We start from the raw sequence: 21680 nt of genomic DNA on the forward strand, positions 1-21680 counted from the left end.
CAGACCTTTTTCTTTTCATTCTTACCAGCACATGTGTATACATAGAGATGCTATAGTGTGTGTGTGTGACCAGCATAAACATTGCCTTGCAACTTTCTTTTCTACACTGCATCTTAGAGATCGTAACATGGCAGTAAAAATAGATCTGTTCTTTCTATAGAAACATATATAAGTTTATATACTATTGTTTTCTTCTGCTTCAGCTCTGTCTACGATAGAGTCCATTAAAATTAAAACCCTATATTTTTCCCCCTTCCTATTCTAACTCCCTAATGGAGTGGAGTTTGTGTTGAAGTTAGGGAATAGAACTGTTTCCTCCTACTTCATAGGTCGAGGGTCAGCCCCTAAACCACACTGTCTGGGCTAGATCCCATTTTTGAGATTTCAACATTTAAACGTTTTGATTATCTATAGTATTGTAGGTTAATTACATTTCTAGTTTATTTCCATTATTTGTATTTCTGATCAATTACCACTAAATAACAGTGAAATTGGGATAGAATGAATTGACAGGTTTTTCTTGTGACATTTGCATTTCAAATTATTTCACCATAGAACATATCTTTTCAATGGTAGTATTCAAGTTTTGTTGTTTATTTTATTTAAATTTGGTTGATTATCTATTTTCCTCTCATGAAAGAAAATTACAGTTCACAAAATGTACTTTTACATTGTAGGAATGAAGATAATAATTTGTCATACGTTATTTAAGAGAAGAAGTATATTATGCCAATAGCCCCCAAATTCACCTAAACCAATAGAGCCTGGATTGAACGACAGTAGGCCAGGGATTGTCTTCTCTATGAGCCTGATAAAAATTTCAGTGTGGGATTTATTTTTTTAAACACTAATTGTCAAAGTCCCGAGTTAGGGACACCTATAAGTTTACGTATTCAGACTTTCTCCATGTTGTATATGCTCTGTCCACATAGGGTGGTGCTTTGGAATTCAGTGATTGTTACAACTTATTAGCCACACATTTTAGTGTATATATAGTTTTGTAAAGATAAGCATTGCTTATAAAAGAAACTCATTTCTGTACATATCCTCTTTGCATATATCTTTCATTTTAGACAGACTTGTCTACTACTTGAATTAACACTTTCTAACTCCTCTAAAGGATGGTAATTGACAAAAGTAATTTTAAGGAACTTTTTGAAGGAGCCGTTTGCTATAATACTTAAAATATTTAATATAAAGTTTTTAAGTTATGATTAAGTAGGGTCTTGGTCAGTGTGGGCTACTGTAACGAAATGCCATAAACTGGGTGGCTTATAAACAAGAGAAATTGATTTATAACAAATTTGGAGGCTGGAAGGCTGAGATCAGGTGTCCACATGGTCAGATTCTGTCTGGTGAGGCCTGCTTCCTGGTGCATAGCCATCTTTTGACCATAACCTCAGATGGCTGAAGGGCTAGCTTCTTCTCTGGGGTCTCTTAGAAAAGCCCTAAACCAATTCCACTCACCTCCCAAAGATCCCACCTCCTTATACTATCACTTTGGGCGTCAGGATTTCAATAGAGGAATTTGGGGATGAGAGGTATATAGTAGGCAGTCTGTGACAACTTTATAGTGGAGATTGAAAATTTTTTGTAAGGGGATTAGGAAGACAATGTCTGAATATTATTAAAGTCAGTATGTATTGAAACGGATACTTTTCCATTTACAGTGGGGCCTTGACTTAAGAGTGTCCCAACTAAGGAGTTTTTTGACATACCAGCTGTCTCTTGGCCGACTTTTTGCTTGAGTTGCTAGAGTAATTTGAGTTAACGAGCTCCTTAACGAGCTCGGTCTCAGAACAAATTAAACTCTTAAGTCAAGGCCCCACTGTACTCTTTTAATTAATGTTTATTTTTGAGAGTATTACAGATGTCCCCCATTTTTGGTACATCCTGAATTATATCTACATTCAGATTTACCAAATCCATAATGTGTTGCCAAGTTACATTATTTGAACGTCAGTAAATTCTGACTTTGCCTCCTTTTTAGCTGCTGGGAAAAAGTTAGTGTTTCTTTAGTCTTGAAATCTCTGAAAATTGGAAAATGTCTGATTTTAGTAGTGAAAATGTCAAATATGAAAATATATCAAATAGAATATGCTAATTCTTTATATAAGACTAACAGAGACATATTTTCAGTCATAAATGTAGATAGCAGGATAGGATCGCTCTGCTGAGGACTCCATCCTTCCCTGGATGAATGCCTTTAGGAGGGATAAGAGCTTTTAGTAGCGCAGAACTTGTGTTACAGTTAGGTATTAGGTCAGTGTTTGCAAATGTTTTGACCACAATCCACAGTGAATATACATATACATGGCAATTTGAGATACACACTGAAATAAAAGGTTCTATGAGTGGGATTTAGCCTTACTAGGTGGGGTACATTTTAATTTAGGTTCTTTATCATATTGAAAACGTTGAATATCCACTAATGAGTTTCAGCTTGAGGTTTATTTGCCACCCATACACTTTGGTTAAATGTTCAGATTTACCTTCTTAATAATTTAAGAATTCTTTACATATTCTTGATGCAGGTCCTTAATCGGATATGCATTTTGCAGATATTTCTCCCACTTTGTCTTGTCCTTTATTTTTCTTAACAGCGTCTTTTGTAATTCATACTTTTGGTGTCCTATTTAAGACTACCTAATCCAAGATCAAAATGATTTCTACTATGCTTTTTTCCTAAAAGTTTTCTACTTTTAACTCTTACATTTAGGTTTATGAACAATTTTGAATTACTTATGCTATGAGGTAAGGGTCAAGTTTCAGTTCTTTGCCTATGAATGTGCATTGATTCAGCACCATTTGGAAAAAGGCAGTCCTTTTCCCTTTGTTGAAAATCAATTGGCCATGAACATGGCTTTTCTTTCTCTCTATTTTTTTAGGTGTTCTTTCTTTTCCCTCAGCAATGTCTTATAAATTTATTTTTTACAGTGTACAAATCTACACATATTTTGTTCTGTTGTTTCCTATATTTTGTTCTGTCTCTCCAGAGTTTTGTCACCCTTTGATTTTCATTTCCAGTTATGTGGTATGACGCCATGGGGGTTGTTACTTCAAGAAGACAGCAGTCAGTAGTGACAGATAAGGAGGTCATGAAAAGTATGTCTTGAAAAAAGACCATTGGATTCACTGATAACCCATGATTTCCAAGAGCAAAACCAGTAAAGAGGAAGCGACCAAAGGGACAATGTCAGAAAAGGAAGACCTGACCATGAGCTAGGGAGGGCAGCAAATGTAGATGATGGGAAATTTGGCATTAAAAAGTTGTTGAAAGGGACAATAGGATCAAGAAAAGTGAACATTTCTGTTAAGGCGCTTTCCTTCTCAGTATCACTCGCCTTTTTCTTTTCTATTAACCACTTGAAGTTACCTCAGCTCCTTTAATAAAGTCTTTTTTTTTAAATCATTCTTTCTCTTTTCAGACAGTATTAATTTAGAACAATCCCACATGTGCATAGGGAGACTACTAATCTTGAGTGTCTACAGTATATCAGGCACATCTGTGAGTTTTCCATATGCTAATTGTTTACTCTCAGCATTAAACCTGTAAAGTTGATGGTATTATTCCCATCAGATGTAAAACTTTTACCAGTGTGAAAACTGAGGCTCTTAGAGGTTAGGTTTTGCCCAGAGTATGTGTAGTATGTTCCAAGTTAGGTATTTAAACCCAGTTCTGACCTTTCTGGTCTCAAGCATGTCATATTCTAATAAGAGAGTTAGTTATGCAGATAAGTAAGTTACAAAGCTATTTAATAAGTTTCACAGCCATTAAAATGAGCAATAGCTCAATATTTATTGTCATTGAAAGATGTTCCTCCCAAATTATTGAGTGAAACACATAGAACAGAGTGAAGACTTTGATCCCATTCATTTATCCATTGATTCAGCAAATACAGATTGAGTGCCTGCTTTGTGCTAGGCACTGTTCTAGGCATTTGTTCCTCTTTTTTATGGCGTTTATAATCTATTAATACTGAATGGAATGTTGAGATGGAAATGGGATAATAAGGCAGTTTGGCTTGCAGAAAGACTGGAGTAGGAAGCCACAACGATAAGTAAATTCACCCATAACAAGAGTGTAATTGTTGGAAGAGTTTTCCATGGCTTTGTTACATTTCTGCACATCTTGTGAGCAGAGGCACTGGCTGCTTTGTTCTGGACTATCTTTCCAAGAATGTTTACGTAGTGTCTCCCTCTGGGGCAGAGGGCAGATTTATTTATTGTCCAGCATAATGAAGACAATGTGTCCTTTTATCAGGCAGGTTCATTTGATACAAGATTTGGGTCCCTGCAGTTCAGAGGTCTCTGGCTGTGATTCAGATCCGGTGCGTGCACAGTGTTGCACCCAGACTGCTCTGCATCGCCCAGTGGGAATTGGGGGCTGAGGAGTAAAGTGTAAACCTGAAGCCCATACCGTTTGCTGGGCCATGAGTAGTAAAGTATTTGCTTCTGGCTTGAGAGTCCTTTTCTTCTGCCAGCTCCCATGAAATGGCAGGTAGCTTGTTAGCTTGCAAGTAGGCCAGACTCTGCAGGCATGAGTTTATTTTTACTTTTATTTGAGGGCATTCAGTTTCTTTAACTTACAGTTCTTATTTTCTGGTGGTTTTCAGTTCCCATTTCTTGGAAGCGCATTTAATTGCTGAAAGGGTAGAGGGCATTGAGACTTGTTACTTCTAGAAGCATGTTTTATGGGACGTGTGTACGTACAACCATTTTGATCTCCAAAGTCATGTTAAAAAATACTCAGGAGCTATCTACTTAACTGTTGTGCTTCAGCGTGTGTCTTATGCACAGATTTCGTAGATGAGCATTCTTGCTGGAACTCACTTTGTCTTCTTTTGTCTCATGTGCCATCATTATTTTCTGTAGACAGAAATGGCTAGAGCTGTTTTTTCAAAACCAGATTTTTAAAGTTTGGAAAAGTTTCTAGTACATTTATAAAAACATTTTAATGAATTGTTGTCATGTTGTTAATTTGAGTACTTTATTTCTTAACTGTGAATTGGTTACTCAGTAGAATTACCAAGCCTGCCATTGGTCAAAGAAAGAAGAATTTTTTAAAAAGTTATTTATTTGCGCCCAGCTGGTGTGGCTCAGTGGTTGAGTGTCAACCTATGAACCAGGAGGTCACAGTTCAATTCTCTGCAGGGCACATGCCCAAGTTTTGGGATCAATCCCCAGGGTGGGGCATGCAGGAGGCAGCCAATCAGTGATTCTCTCTCATTGATGTTTCTATCGCTCTCTCACTTCCTCTCCGAAATCAATAAAAAAAATATTTTTTAAAAATTTGCTATTAGTAATGTTTTATAACTGAAAATCAGATTTGAAAAGTTAAAGGAAAATACCTTACTGAATTTCTGTCAATTGTTTTATTCCAAAGAGTTTTGGAACCCACACACAAAAAGAAATTATTTTTTAATCCATATGTTCATCCTCTAGCCATCTTGCCTGTTATACGGAAGGAGAAAGAAAACAATTTGGCTTCAAAGAAGATGCTGATCTTTATGTAGAATGGTGAGAAAACATAATAAAGAAATCTGTCCCTGTGACAGTATACAGAGAGCATAGTCAAATTTAATTTTATCCGAGATTTCATCAGCCTGATTACTTAGCTAATTATCGCTCTTTGTCACATACTCAGCTTCCTTTCATTACAGTTTCTGAATAAACATGAAGCTTTTTGGTCCATCTTTGGTAAAGATGATTCATGTCTTAAAGGGAAACATATTTCTCTTTTTCAAAGAAGGAACATATTCTATTTTTGTAGTATTTTAACTGTTCTGCTGTCGATGGACATCTAGGTTGATTTTATTTTTTGCTGCCACATTTCATCATTGTAAAATGAGCTTTGAAATACTTCAGCATTTCTCAAATGGAGATGTGTTTAAGTAGAGGTGGCATCTAACAAGCACTGTGCGCCACCACTATTTAAATTGAAAACCCGTCCTCCACCTCCAGGCCTCTCTCACCCCTTTCTCTGCTTTACTTTTCCATGTAGCACCTTCACCAAGTGCCATATTGTTACTGTCTTTCACCCCTCACTAGAGGACAAGGCTCTTTTTCTGTTTTGTTTTACCACCATATTCCTAGCTCCTAGAATACTACTTGCAACAGAGTAAGTACACTAAGTATTGAATGTATTTGTTGGATGAATGAGTGAATGAAGGGAACCTTGAGTGTTTGCTGTGGTCCAGACACTGTGCTAAGTAAGCACTTTATGTCCTTGAAATCACTCAATCCTTACAATAACTAAAGGGTGTCCCAAAATTCACGCAAGAAGTAATTTTGATAGAAAACACAGGTTTATAATGAAAAATTGTAAATTTTTTATTGATTAATAAAGTATACAGTATAGGGTTATGTATGGAATAGCATGTCGGGTAAATGGCCTCCACGGCTTTGCTGGCACATACGCACTCTTTTGTTGAAATTTTCCATGACCGTTTTGCATAAATGTGGCTGAATTTCGATGAGGCTCATTTTCATCTTGATGGCTTGGTTAATCGACAAAATTGTCGCATTTGGGGTTCAGAAAATCCACGAGTGATTGTTGAGAAACAAACGCATCCATAACGTGTCACCGTTTGGTGCGGATTTTGGGCTGGAGGCATCATCGGACCATTCTTCTTCGAAAATGCGGCTGCTCAGGCAATAACAAAAGAGTGCGTATGTGCCAGCAAAGCCGTGGAGGCCATTTACCCGACATGCTATTCCATACATAACCCTATACTGTATACTTTATGAATCAATAAAAAAAAATTACAATTTTTCATTATAAACCTGTGTTTTCCATCAAAATTACTTCTTGCGTGAATTTTGGGACACTCTGTATAAGAGGTAGGTAGGTACTCTAATGAGGAAACTAGGGCATAGGACAGTGATGGCGAACCTATGACACCCATGTCAGAGGTGACACGCGAACTAATTTTTTTGGTTGATTTTTCGTTGTTAAATGGCATTTAAATATATAAAATAAATATCAAAAATATAAGTCTTTGTTTTACTATGGTTGCAAATATCAAAAAATTTCTATATGTGACACGGCACCAGAGTTAAGTTAGGGTTTTTCAAAATGCTGACATGCCGAGCTCAAAAGGTTCGCCATCACTGGCGTAGGATGAGGTTAATTTGCCCAATTTCACTTAGCTTATAAGTGGAAGAGTTGAAATTAGAGCTTGAATCTACTTATGCCAGATCCTAGGCTCTTAACTTCAGTGTTCTACTTTCCGCAGCAATAAATGGTAGGATATATTTAGTTCTTTCTTTCTTTTGAAACAGGAAGAAGAGAATTTATCCAAAGATTAAAACTTGAAGCAACCCTGAATGTGCATGATGGCTGTGTAAGTAATCGTTGTTTTTCAACCGTGAAGGACTTTCAAACTGAGTATTTAAATGTTTGATAAAATGCCCCAGTCTTGCACACTGAAAGATTGCTGGTTCACGAAGGAAGGAGCCCATTGATGTTTCTCTCTCTCTCTCCTTCTCCCTCCTCTCTCTAAAATCAATTTTAAAATCTTAAAAAAAAATTCCCCAGTTTTCCCTGAAGAGATTGTGACTGGCCAATAAACTGGGAGAATAAAGTTTTACATTAAAGTGATTTTGAATTTGGAAAAGTATATGTTAGGTGTTTTTTTTTTAAAGTAGAGATGGTCCATGTTACTCCATCTTGACTAAAAGTGGAAGTCTAATTCTTTTTTTGAAATTTAGATATAGTTCATATACCATAAAATTCACCCATCTTAATGTGTAATTCAGCATTTTATTTTTATTTTTTATATTATTTATGTATCTGTTTTATTGACTGTATTGGGGTGACATTGGTTAATAAAATTATATAGGTTTCAGCTGTACAATTCTCTAATACACTGTATATTGTATTGTGTGTTCACCATCCCAAGTCAAGTCTCCTTCCATCACCATTTATCTCCCCTATAATTCAGTGGTTTTTAAAATATAATCATAATGTGGTACCGCCGTCACCACTATCTAATTCTAGTATATTTTCAGCATCTGAAGTATAAGTTTGTACCATTTATCAGTCGTTCCCATGCCCTCCCCACCTAGCTGTTGGCCTTCACTAGTTTACTTTCTGTCTCTGTAGATATGCCTCTTCTGGACTTTTTATGTAAATAGAATAACATATGTGGCTTTTCAGACTTGCTTCTTTCACTATCATTAACGTTTTCAGGGTTTGTCCATGTTACAATATGGGTAATGTGGCTGAATAATATTTCATTGCGCAGATATTTTGTTATAAGCAAACAGGCAGTCCCATTTTGTTTATGATATTTGGGTTGGTTTCCCTTTGGGCTTTTATGAATGATGCACCCATGGACTTTTGTGTACAAGTTTTTGTGTGACATGTTTTCTTTTCTCTTGCATATAGACCTTGTTGTGGAATTAATGGGTCACAGCACAACTCTGTGTCAGTTTTGAGGTGCTGCCAAACTTTTTTCCAAAGAGCTGTGCTATTTTGCATTCTTTCCAGCAATGTATAAGGCCTCCAATTTCTTGATATCCTCACCAACTCTTACCTTCTGTGTGTTTTTTAAAAATTATTATAGCCATCCTAATAGGTGTGAAATAGTAACTCATTGTGGTTTTAGTTTTCGTGAAGATTTACACCTGTTTTCTTCTAAGAGTTTCATCGTTTTGGCTATTACATTTAAATGTTTGATCATTTTCAGTTAGTTTTTATATATGGTGTGAAGTAGGGGTCTAAATTCATTCTTTTGCTTGTGTATATCCAGTTGTCCCAGCATCATTTGTTGAAAAAACTCTTCTTTCTCCATTGAGTAGTCTTAGACTCCTTGATAAAAATTACTTGACCATGAATGTAAGGGTTTATTTCTGACTATCAGTTCCATTCTGTTGATGTGTGCTTATGGTTATGACAGCACCACACAGCCTTGATCACTGCAGCTTTGTAGTAAGTTTTTCTATTTCCTTTTTATGTGACCCAGTTTTATGTCTCTGGATATAAAATGAATTTGTTAAAATAATTTAAATAATAAAATTTAAGAGAGACGACATTTCATTGTGAATATTCAGAATATTGTGTTTGCTAAATAGTAGCATGTATTTTCAGGAAGTAAATTGATAAATACTATTTTCCGTATACACAACCTCATTAGTGATATAAATTTTGAACCATCAGTTAAGTAAAAGATTCATACTTGTTTTTATGTTCAGTTTGCTGCAACCCCTTTTTTGCTTTCTTTTTAGGTTAATACAATCTGTTGGAATGAGACTGGAGAGTATATTTTATCTGGCTCAGATGATACCAAGTTAGTAATTAGTAATCCTTACAGCAGAAAGGTAAGTGGTTTATAAAATCTACAATTTCATGAGAGAGAGAAAAATCAAGAAACTAGAAATCAAGGAAATGTAAATAATCATGGACTGGGCATTTGTAATAGAATATTCTTATTTTGCTCACATTTGTTATATAATTTATAAGTTATTACAGCCAGGTCCCTACTTTCCTTTGGAAAACGTTAGGTTTCCTTCTGCTTTTTGACTCTAGAATACTTAAGCATGCTTCATGTTATCCAAGTGGATAAAATTGCCAAAGTGATATTATCTCAATAAACCATTCTTTGGGGGCCAGGGAGGCAATGTGATTTTTTTTTCCTTTCTGCTCAGAGAAACTAACTTTCAGCCAAGCAGTGTAAGAAACGGGATTTTATCAGTTTAAAAACAGTCGCTAGATTCTAGTGACTTGTTTCTTCAGTTCAGTAAACTGGGCTATGAACTAGGATTGTGTTCTGGTTCTTACTGGCTCTTCCTCTGACTTCTTATATAGAAGGAATGTGCAGCTATTTTTATGTCAGTGAGAACATGGTAGATGGGCACCCTTTTTTAATAGTATCAATCTTACAGAATAAATAGTTATGTATTTTTTATTCCTACAAACAGTTAAGATATTTAAATAAATGTTTGTGGTCCTTCAGCCTAAAAAGAGGTTCACATTGAGCCTGTCCTTGATGGAAAAGATAGGTCACAATTTTATTTCAAGACAGCTTTGCTTAATTGTGCTGGCTTACCAGAGGGAAACTTGATGTTTTCAAGCTCTACTTCTCGTAGGCCTGTAATTACTAAGACAACCTTTTTCTTACAGTGAAGAAATTCCTGATCATTAGAATTTCAGTGCTTATAATATACAAAGCACTCATCTAGGTACCAACGAAATTTCTTTAAAAAATGCAGAGCTTTATATTTTTTTAAATTGTGATAAAATGCACATAACATAAAATTAACCATTTTTAGGAGTTCAGCTCAGTGACATTATATACAATCACCTATTGTGATACCATCACTCCCATCCAGCTACAGAACTCTTCATCTTGCAGAACTCAGACTCTGCCCATTAAACCGGAGTTCCCCTCCCGGCACCCTCCCCCCAGCCCACAACCAATATTCTACTTTCTTTCTCTCTGAATTTGACTAAGTACTGCATCTACTTCTAGGTACAAAAGCTGGTGCTGCTGGCCGTAGTTTGATGTTAATGAAATTCACATATGTTTATGCAGCATTTGTCCTGTTTTGACTGGCTAATTTTACTCAGCATAATTTTCTCAATGTTCACCCACATTAACAGCATGTGTCAGATTCTCCATCCTTTTTAAAGCTGAATAATATTCCATTGTGTGGATAGACCACATTTTATTTATCCATTCATCTATCAGTGGACACTTGGGTTGCTTTTGTCTGTTGTAAATAATGTTGCCGTGAACGTAAGTGTATAAATATCTCTGCAAATCCCTGCTTTTAGTTATTTTGTGAAAATGATCACTGGGCCCTAGCTGGTTTGGCTCAGTGGATAGAGCATCGGCCTGCGGACTGAAGGGCCCTGGGTTCAAATCTGGTCAAGGGCACATGCCCAGGTTTTGGGCTAGATCCCCAGTAGGGGGCATGCAGGATGCAGCCGATTAATGATTCTCTCCCATCATTGATGTTTCTACCTCTCTCCCCCTCTCCCTTTCTCTCTGAAATAAAAAGATACATATATATTTTAAAAAGCCCAATGGCATAATTTTTAAAAGATCAGGTGTTCCTCTTTTAATTGCTTTTTTAAAAATGATATTTGCTTTATGCATGGTTCCTAGTAGATTATATTTATTTGAAAAGCAATTGCTCATTACCTGTCCTCATTTCCAATTTGAGAAATGATTAATCAGGTAATACTTTCAGAGATTTTAGGTATAGGGAGACTATCTTTTTCACATAGTGGTTTTAATAGTTCCAAATTTGGTATCATACAAGGAATATTTTTATTTTAAAAGACTAATGATTCATTACATAGGAAAACAGTTTTTTGATCCTGAGTTAAATAGTTTCACTCTAGTTTTAGATTCTTTGAATTCATGGGAAGATTAATTTATGGCTAATGAAAGTTTCAAAACACTACCTATAGAGTTAAGAGATTAGAGGTGTTTATTAGTGGTATATCTTAATCATATATATAATAAATCTCAAATATATTAAAAAGAAGTTTTGTTTTCTAAAAATTATGGGCTAGTTTATTTGGATCAATCCTCCCACTGAAGACAATGAAAAGATGCTTGATTAAATAGTCCTAAAAATAACAAATAGCTTTTAAAATAGTCCTAAAAGTAACAGATAACTGCCTTGATAGTGAAGTCTTCTATCCAAAATGGTCATCAAAATTCTTCACATCTCAGAGGGAAAAAAGAAAATATGAGTGATTTTGATTTCTTTTTTTCCTAATTATAATAGTTCAAATCAAATGGTAATATTCATTGAGATAAAAATGTTAATGAGAATTTATTCCTGGCTATGCTTATGTTAAATATGAATGTTTATTTCTAGGAAACAATACATTGCCAAGAATTACCTTCTTTGTACGTTTCAGGTTTTGACGACAATTCGTTCAGGGCACCGAGCAAATATCTTCAGCGCAAAGTTCTTACCATGCACAAACGACAAGCAGATCGTCTCCTGCTCTGGAGATGGAGTAATATATTATACCAATGTTGAGCAAGATGCAGAGACTAACAGACAGTGCCAGTTTACGTGCCATTATGGAACTACCTATGAGGTGCAGCATTAATTATAATTATATATGTAATACACATGTGCATGTTTTTGTGTAAGTGTGTGTATGGTGCATGTATGTACGTAGTACATCTGTAATAATAAAAGGGTAATAGGCTAATTAGACTGGATGTCATTCTGGACATCCTTCTGGACAAAGCCGGGGACTGGAGGGAAGCCTGAGTCCTGGGTGCCAGAGGGAAGGTGGTGCCAGCAGCCGGGGGAAGGAAGGCCTACTCTTGCATGAATTTCATGCATTGGGCCTCTAGTATGTGTAGATTTGTGTATGTGTATATACACTCCTTTGTGAATTTGTAGGCAAAGAAATTATTGACAGAATATCTAGATTTCAGTGAAGTATTTGAGAGAATGGGTCTTGATAAGCTTGGGAATAAAGTTAAGAAATAAGCTATGAGTAATAGTAATAAGAAATAAGCTGTGAGTAATAGTAATTATGTGAGCAACCATACTCTTGGCAAACAGGTGTCAGCCTTTAAAAGATGCTTCTGTATTGTGCTTCAGGGCTCTCTACTGGGCTTTCACCTCTTACACACTTTATCACTGTCTTGAATAAAGTCTTTTTGTCAGGACTATAATACTGGTAATGTTTTAACTACAATACCTTTGTAATACTTTTTGAAAGCAGCAAGAATGAGGACTCCAGCTTCGTTTTTCTTTGTCCCGATTGTGTTGGCTATTTTGTGTCCTTTGAGGTTCCATATGAATTTAAAGATTTTTTTTTCCTGGTTCTGTAAAAAAAAAAAATGCCACAGGGATTTTGATAGAAATTGCATTAAATCTAGGTCACCTTGAGTAGTATGGACATTTAAACAATATTACGTCTTCCAATTCATGAACATAGATGTCTTTTCATTTGTGTGTTTCTTTTTTAATTTCTTTCAGCATGCTTTGTAGTTTTTTTGTATACAAGACTTTCACCTCCTTGAATAAGTTTATTCATAAGTATTTTACTCTTTTGGCTTGTAATATAATGAGGTTGTTTTCTTAATTTCATTTCTAGATTGTTTATTGTTAGTGCTTAGAAGAAGCACAATTGATTTTTGTGTTGATTTGTTAACCTGCAACTTTGCTGTATTCATTTATTAGTTTTAACTAGAGGCCCGGTGCACAAAAATTTGTGCACTCGGGGGGGAGGGGGGGGTTCCTTAGCCCGGCCTGTGCCCTCTCACAGTCTGGGACCCCTCGGGCGATAACGACCTGCTGGCTTAGGCCTACTCCAGGGTGGCAGAGGGCAGGCCGAATCCCTAGGTGCAGCCCCTGGTCAGGCTCAGAGCAGGGCTGATTGGGGAGTTGGGTGCCGCCCCCTGTCATGCACAGAGCAGGGCCAATCAAGGGGTTGGGGTGGTGCCCCCTGTCACTCACAGAGCAGGGCCCATCAGGGGGGTTGGGCTCCATACCCTGTCACACACAGAGCAGGGTCGATCGGGGTTGGGGAGCTCCCCACTGTCACACACAGAGCAGGGCCCATCAGGGGGTTGGGGAGCTCCCCCCTGTCATGCACAGAGTAGGGCGGATCAGGGGGTTGGGACTCCGCACCCTGTCACACTCAGGACAGGGCCGATTGGGAGGTTATGGCTCTACCCCGTCACACACAGAGCAGGGCCCGTGGGGGCGGGGTTGGGGCGCCGTACCCTGTCACACACAGAGCAGGGCCGATCAGGGGGTTGGGGTGCCGCACCCTGTCACACACAGAGCCGCAGGGCAATAAGGGCACTGGGGAGCTCCCCCCTATCAGGCACAGAGCAGGGCTGATCAGGGGGTTGGGACGCCTTCCCCTGTCATGAACAGAGCAGGGCGGTTAGGGATGTTGTGGCCCCGCCCCCTGTCACACACAGAGCCGCAGGGCGATCAGGGGGTTTGGGCGCTGCCCCCTCTCACACTGATCCCGGTGCCGGGAGGCCTCATGGCTCCGCTGATCCCAGTGCTGGGAGGCATATTACCCTTTTACTATATAGGATAGAGGCCTGGTGCACGGGTGGGGGCCGGCTGGTTTGCCCTGAAGGGTGTCCTGGATCAGGGTGGGGGTCCCGCTTGGGTGCCTGGCCAGCCTGGGTGAGAGGATGATGGTTGTTTGCATCTGGTTACACCCCCTTCAGGGTGGGGGTTCCCACTGGGTTGCCTGGCCAGTCTGGGTGAGGGGCTGAGGGCTGTTTTCAGGCTGGCAGGTGACTGAAGCTCCCAACCGCTCCTTTTTTTCTTTTTTTTTTAATTTTGGGCCAGCTTTAGCTCTGAGGCTTGGCTCCAGCTCTGAGGCCTCGGCTGCTGAAAGCAGGTATCTGGTTTGTTTGGGTTCTATAATCGAAACACTGTTTCAGCTCCAGCTCTGAGATCCTGGCTGGCTGAGAGCAGGTTTCTGGGGTTTTGTTTAGCTTCTATATTTGTAACAATGTTTCAGACTGCAAGCTCAGAGGCCAGCAGTGGCAGGCGGGGAACATTGGCTTCCTCCATCACTGGAGCAAGCAAGCCTCATGTTCGCTTTAAGCTGCCTGGCTGCCGGCCGCCATCTTGGCTGGCAGTTAATTTGCATATCACCCCGATTAGCAAATAGGAAGGGTAGCAGAGGTATGGCTAATTACCATGTTTCTCTTTTATTAGATAGGATGGGGTTTTTTTTTGGTGTGGAATCTTTAGAATAGTATACATATAAGACCATGTCATCTTCAATCGGAGATCATTTTGCTTCCTTTTCAATTTCGATTACTTTTATTTCTTTTTTCTTGATTTAGCTAGAACTTTCAATACTGTATTGAATAGAAGTAATGAGAGTGGGCATTCATGTCTTGTCCCTGATCTGAAAGGGAAAGCTTTCAGTTTTTCACCATCCTATATAATAAAAGGCTAACATGCAAATTGTCCCCTTGACCAGGAGTTCGACCAGGGGGCAGGCCTGGCCGGCCAACCTCCTGCATCCCCTCCCCACAGCCGGCTAGGCCATATTGCCCCAATTGGGGCAGGCGGGCTGGACCCTACCCATGCACGAATTCATGCACCGAGCCTCTAGTTGAATATGATGTTAGCCATGAGCTTCTCATATATGGTGTTTATGTTGAGGTAATTTCCTCCCTTTCCTAGCTTGTTAAGTGTCTTAATCATGAAATTTTGTCAAAATTTTTGAGACGTCAATTTAAATGCTTTAATCAATTCAGCATCTTATAGTTTCCTTAAACATTATCATAGAAGAAAACTGTAATGTGTTTATAGTACAATTACAAATTTATATCCAGAAATCATAAAAACTAGGCTTTGAATAGTTTGAACAAGTTTCCTAGGGAAAAATTTTTCTTGTCAAAGCTGTTAGAAGTTTATAATTTTAAAGAACTTTCTATCTTCAGGAACATTTGTTTCAAACTTCAAAGTAATGAGTCATATTAATTTATTACTTCTTGCATATTTTTATATGTAATTTACTGTTTTGACTTAGTTGCTTTTGCCTTAATCATTTTATAAAACAGTAGGAATGCTTCTCAAAGACATCTGTTTAAGTGTGCAATAAGAATACCTGGACTTTTGCTCTCATCTTCAGATTATGACTGTACCCAATGACCCGCATACTTTCCTCTCTTGTGGTGAAGACGGAACTGTTAGGTGGTTTGATACGCGCATCAAAACTAGCTGCACAAAAGAAGATTGCAAAGATGTAAGAATCAACTTTTTGTATAAATGATGCGAAATATTTAAGATTATAATTAAAATTGAAACAGTAAGCCCTGGCCGGTGTTTCTCAGTGGTTAGAGCACCGGCCCATGCACTCCAGGGTTGTGGGTTTGATTCCTGTTCAAGGGCATGTACCTGGGTTGCAGGTTCGATCCCTGAGGGTCAGGGCATATGTGTACGGCAACCAATCTATGCCTCTCTCACATTGATGTTTCTCTCTTTCCTGTCCCTCCCTCTCTCCCCTCCTTCCCTCACTCTTTCCCTCCCTCCATTCTTCCCTTCCCCCCACTCTCTCTAGAAAATCAAAGTTAAAAATATCCTCAGGTGAGGATTAAAAAAAAATTGAATAGTTAAGTTATCTCTGGATTATCGAGATAATGGGTCAGTTGTTTTGCAAAAATCTTCAATAGCATATATTTTATAATCAAGTTTTTTACATTAAAATGTTAGTAGTGAAGTTAGGGAACTTGTATTTTTATTGTACATTTCAAATAATATATATATGAGAATTGTTCAGTATATGCTCTAGTGTTATAAAAACTAGAGCATTTATCAATATATCCCACTTATGGAGATAATTTTGGCTCACCAATAGCCATGATGAAAGCATGTGGTAGTTTAGTGTCTTCTCTTTGTTTTTACCCTGGCTTTTAAACCAACAATTATATGTTCTCTTTTTTTAAATAACAAGATACCATTCTATCAATGTGTTCATTCAGATTTAGCACACTTCTCTATAGGCATAGCTTCATTATCAATTTTGTACTTTTAATACTATTTTAAACTTGAAAAAGGCCTGAGAAATCACGTAATGGCCCCAGACAGTTAACCCCAAATGTTATTTAGAAACAGTGGCTTTTTTCTCAGATCATTTTGAAGTACTAAATGAAATAAAGTATTGCTAAATATATTTTTACTGAAAGTGTCCACCTCCCCTAAAGAAGAATTACTGGTTAAGTGCTTGCTAATTAAACCAGTTACTATCATTAACATTCTTGGGGGGTTGGAGAGATTATTTTCTATATTGAAATAGAAAAAAATAGAAATTAAGAAATTTTAAATGTACGATTTTTAAGTCCGTTTTTATGTTATATATATATATGTGCACACATACACACAACTAGGAAAGCATTGAACTAATATATAAAAGGCAGAATAAGTCTAAAATATCAGATTGTTTACTAGGGTATTTGGTATTCCCATTTCTCAGTAAATGGTAGATACTAAAATTTGTTATGGCAAATTCTTTTAAGACATATTTTAGTGTGCACATAAGATTTCATTGTGCTTTTATAACCAAAAACCTGGTAAAAATAAAGATGAAAGCAAAGCTAATAAGTGAAAACATTATTAAAATTTACCTTAATAAAACTTTTTATTCCTTTATATATAAAAATGAATAGAGGCCAAAGTACGAAGAAAAACTGGCACCTAAAGTAATCCTTAACTACTAAAACAGAATTATAGAAGGCATTAGGTGAACAAATTCTGTGTAATAGGAATAATGTTTTGAGGCCAATAATTAAATAAAACATAAGGAGAATGTATTCTAAATACACAGCTATAATGAGAAGAGTGAGGAGCTCGCATCACAGACAAAATAGTATAAAATTAACAGAACACCTTAAGGATATGTGTTCTGGGTCATAACTCTTACATTTTTTAATGCTTAGAGATAAATAGTGACATTATAGTAAAATCTGTCTTTTATAGGGGGTGTGTGTGTGTGAGAGAGAGAGAGAGAGAGAGAGAGAGAGAGAGAGAGAGAGAGAGAGGTTGTACTTTGTATTTGAGCTGGTAAGGAGAAAGATTTTACAAGTTAAAAGTATAAAAGTTTAAAATCAGTTAATAACACTTTGTTATATTTTAGTAGTAACAGAACTAAAATAATGTAAGTACCATTTAAAATAATTAGTACTTATCATAGATAAAGGTAGATTATACCTCCGTCTTTACTGTCCAGTGGACCAAAAACAGCAGCATTTCTAATGTGGTTCCATTACAAATGTGAGTATTCTACATTTCTAAAGATGTTCATTAGTCATAAGCATCAAGATATTTAGGGGGCATTTCTGAGAAATAATTCAAGTTGTATTATATTATTATCTGAAGTGCAGCTAGTTTTGAGAAAGGATTTAAACCATGATTAATGATGAGTTTCTTGAATTATTACCAGCTCTTTTGTAGCTACTGTTGATTTAGCTGATGTTTGAGTCTTATATCTGGGAACAATTTTTATTTTTTTCCTCTTCAGAATTTATTTTGCATTATTCAATTATTGGTTGTTTTTAAATCTCTAATTAAATGTAGTTTTCCATATATGTTTTCTTACTTTGGTCCATAAGGAAAGCATAAAATTTATATTAGAGGTCAGTTTTGGAGTTATATAGCAAACTGTAAAGAAAACAGTTTTTCTTAGAGTGATAAACTGCTGAGGAGGAATATTGACTGCATGTATTTATTTTCCTTTCACATAAGCTGAATGTGTTAGAAACTTATTGATAGAAAGAAATCTGAAAAATGAAAGGAAACCACGTTTTTCCCCTTTCAATGTCATACTTATTGAATTAGGATTTCTGAAAAAGTTTATTTTCTTCTAATTGAAGAGAACCTTTTTCAATATAGTATCATCTCTACTGTAAAGCTCTATGTAACTGCTGCTATTTTATCTTTTGTAGGATATTCTAATTAACTGCCGACGTGCTGCTACTTCTGTAGCGATTTGTCCGCCAATACCATATTACCTTGCTGTGGGTTGTTCTGATAGCTCAGTCCGAATATATGATCGGAGAATGCTGGGCACAAGAGCTACAGGTACAAAGATATATATTAAAGAAATACAAGATTCTGTCAATTCAGAAAATAAATAAGACATTTACATTTTAAAAATTTTATTATAATTTAGTATGTAGAATGTTTTTAAACATTATGTATTATAAAAACAGCGTTTCACTAAGTTTTTATGATCCTATTGGGTTGGTACTTTTGCAGTTTATCACTTTAAAAAGCACTTGATGTATAGTTGTCCTTCACTATCTCCAGGGGATGGTCCCAGGAGCCCTCGGATGCCCAAGTCCTTTATAAAATGGCTTAGAAAAGTGCTTATGGTCAGCCCTCCACCAGTGGAAAGTACTGTTTTCCTTCACGGTGGTTGAATGTGTAGGTTTGAAATCTGCAGATATCGAGGGCTAACTATATTAGTTTCCTAGGGCTGTATACTAGGTGGCTTAAAATAACAAATTTATTGTCTCATAATTCAGAGGCTAAAGAGGGTTTTGCAGGGTCATTTTGTGCTGGAGGCTCTCAGAGAAAATCTATTATGTGCTTCTCTCCTTGCTTTTTTTTTTATTTTAAAGTTTTAAAATTGATTTTAGAAAGAAAGAGGAATGGGGTGGGGAGGAGGAAGAGAGGAAGAAGGAAAGGAAGATCAATTTGTTCCACTCATTTATGCATTCATTGGTTGATTCTTGTATGTGCCCTGACCAGGAATTGAACCTGCAACCTTGGCTTATGAGGACAATGTTCTAACCAACTGAGCTACTCAGCCAGGGTTCTCCTTGCTTCCTTATGGTTGTTGCTGGCAATCCTTAGCATCCCTTGGCTTTTAAATGTATTACATCAATCTGTTTTCATATTTACCTGCCTTCTGCCCTGGGTGTGTCTGTGTCCATATTTCTCTCTTCTGAGAACACTGGTCATATTGGGTTTAGGGCCCTAAGCCAGTATGACCTCCTTGTACTAATTACACCTACAAAGACGTTATTTCCAAATAGGGTCACATTCTGAGGTTCTGGTGGACATGAATTTGTGTGTGTGTGGAGGGGGAACGCTATTCAGCCCACAACACTTGGTTTTCATAATTTCTCTTTGCCATTTTTTAAATTAAGAGGATAACGGTAAGCATGGTGGAGAGAAAAGTCAGGAAAGAACAGTGACGTGGGTGTGTGTGAATGGATAGATATGTTTATGCCTGCTTAGCCGATTTAAAGTGCTGTTACCAGTGATGCTACAGCACTGAACTTGAATCTGCCTTCAACTCCTCATCTCAAACTCCTCATCCATTATGGGATCAAACCACTTCTTAAATTCCCAATTCAAAGCCAACCTCCATTAGTATTTTCTCAGTAAAGGAAGCCAGGAATACTTAAACACTGACATACCCAAATATCAGATATATATTCACATAAGTTATATTGCTAAAAATAAAAGTGGACCGGGCCAGAAATGAACACAGTGTCAATCTCATTGTCAATTTATGTCCATTAAAAATGGTTATTGAAATGGAAAGGCTAGAGGAGATTATTTTTTTCTCAATTGAGGAGTCTTGTCTATTTGAATATGCACATTTAGGGAAACAGTATTAAATATGAAATTACAGGCTTCATTATTGTTTCTCAACAGGTGGGACCCAGTTGACATTTTGGGCGTAAAACCTCATTGTGCAGGATTGTACAACTCGGTGTATAATTTAGATTCTTAGAATTGAGCATTCCTGAGTCCCCCAGGACACAAAGTGCCCATTGTACCCTCTCTGTCATATTGCATTGTACTCATGACTATTACAATGAATTAAAACTGGCATAGCATTGCTACTCTGTAGTCTTAGAAGAAAAAAATTTCACGACAGTTAAATTTTTAAAAAACATAAAAAGTAGAAGGTAAATCAGTTTAAAGGGATACTGCATTCTTTTAGCTAGTATACTAATAAATAGCAGCTTTCCTATTTATATTATAAAAAGTATATTAATTTGGGGAGAATTTTTAGAAGATGATTTAGTATGACTATAATCATAAATTATTTAATTGGTTAAATAACTCATATTTCCAATAAAATATTATAATCTGGAATTCCAGATGATCATGAATTTTTTTAAAAGGTACGTTTCCTTTGTACTGCATTCATTTTATTTTGTTATAAAATCTGGTTATTGAAAAAAGAGCCTCTTCTAGAAATAGAATGATAGCTTTGATTTCTATTGCTACATTAAATCACGTATCTCCTCGTGCAGATTAAGAGTTTTTAAAGTGTTTTTCTTCAAACACATGAATTTTAAACACCTTCCTATTTTCTTACTTTAGGAAATTATGCAGGCCGGGGGACTGCTGGAATGGTTGCCCGTTTTCTCCCTTCTCATCTTAACAACAAGTCCTGCAGGGTGACGTCTCTGTGTTACAGTGAAGACGGTCAGGAGATTCTCGTTAGCTACTCTTCAGATTATATCTACCTTTTTGACCCCAAAGATGACACCGCACGAGAACTTCGAACTCCTTCTGCAGAAGAGAGAAGGGAAGAGGTAAGTTTATTCAAAACCACCTTCTTTATTTTACTCAGAAAATACTAATTCAGTGACTTCTGGGGCCTAAAGGGCTTCAAAAAATAGAGCTAATTTTCAAGGCACTTACAGTCTAGGAAACAAGGATACAAAACATACATGAAGGAACAGGAGCTAATAATTAAGGAAAGGCTCTAGAAAGAAGTATTGTAAAATATTTTTAAAGATAAAATATTTAATAACAAAATGCTTCATTAACTATGAGGTTGCACAGTAGTAGTAAGAAATAGCCACAGGTCTAACAGTTACAGAAAAGGCAGTTAAAATAAAAAATGTGATGTACAGATTTCCAGGAGACTAAATGTTTATGGTTATACACTAATAGGAGTTTTACCTGTTACCGTTTACTATTCATATGTGGCCAGCAGTCCCCTCTGCTCCAAAGACTGCCTCTCTTTCACAGTTATAACCTACTTAGAAGTCCAATGCACAACATTCATGCATTGGGGGGGAGGGGTCCCTCAGCCCGGCCTGCACCCTCTCACAGTCTGGGACCCCTCGGGGGATGTTTGCCTGCTGACTTAGGCCTGCAGGGGAGTGGGCCTAAGATGGCAGATATCCCCCAAGGGATCCTTAGCGCTTCCACGGATGCAGAAGAGGCTCCTGCTA

General features: G+C 37.1%; 1 protein-coding gene and 1 long non-coding RNA gene across 10 annotated transcripts in view; both read left to right on the forward strand.

Moving 5' to 3' along the window:
• Positions 1–21680, forward strand: part of DCAF6 (DDB1 and CUL4 associated factor 6) — an 83854-nt gene that overhangs the window by 1428 nt on the left and 60746 nt on the right. For all 9 annotated transcript variants that reach the window (XM_036343667.1, XM_036343665.1, XM_036343664.1 and 6 more), the window contains exons 2-7: positions 7285–7346; positions 9232–9324; positions 11882–12067; positions 15608–15721; positions 18417–18552; positions 20818–21032. In XM_036343667.1, coding sequence (XP_036199560.1) covers positions 7285–7346; positions 9232–9324; positions 11882–12067; positions 15608–15721; positions 18417–18552; positions 20818–21032 — 806 coding nt within the window. The remainder of the gene's footprint in view (positions 1–7284; positions 7347–9231; positions 9325–11881; positions 12068–15607; positions 15722–18416; positions 18553–20817; positions 21033–21680) is intronic.
• On the forward strand, positions 1816–5521 carry LOC118673150. Its single transcript, XR_004973318.1, has 2 exons — positions 1816–2754; positions 5446–5521. It is a non-coding gene; the product is annotated as an uncharacterized LOC118673150 (long non-coding RNA).

Source organism: Myotis myotis, unplaced genomic scaffold (assembly GCF_014108235.1).
Source record: "Myotis myotis isolate mMyoMyo1 unplaced genomic scaffold, mMyoMyo1.p scaffold_m19_p_18, whole genome shotgun sequence".
NCBI lineage: Eukaryota > Metazoa > Chordata > Mammalia > Chiroptera > Vespertilionidae > Myotis > Myotis myotis.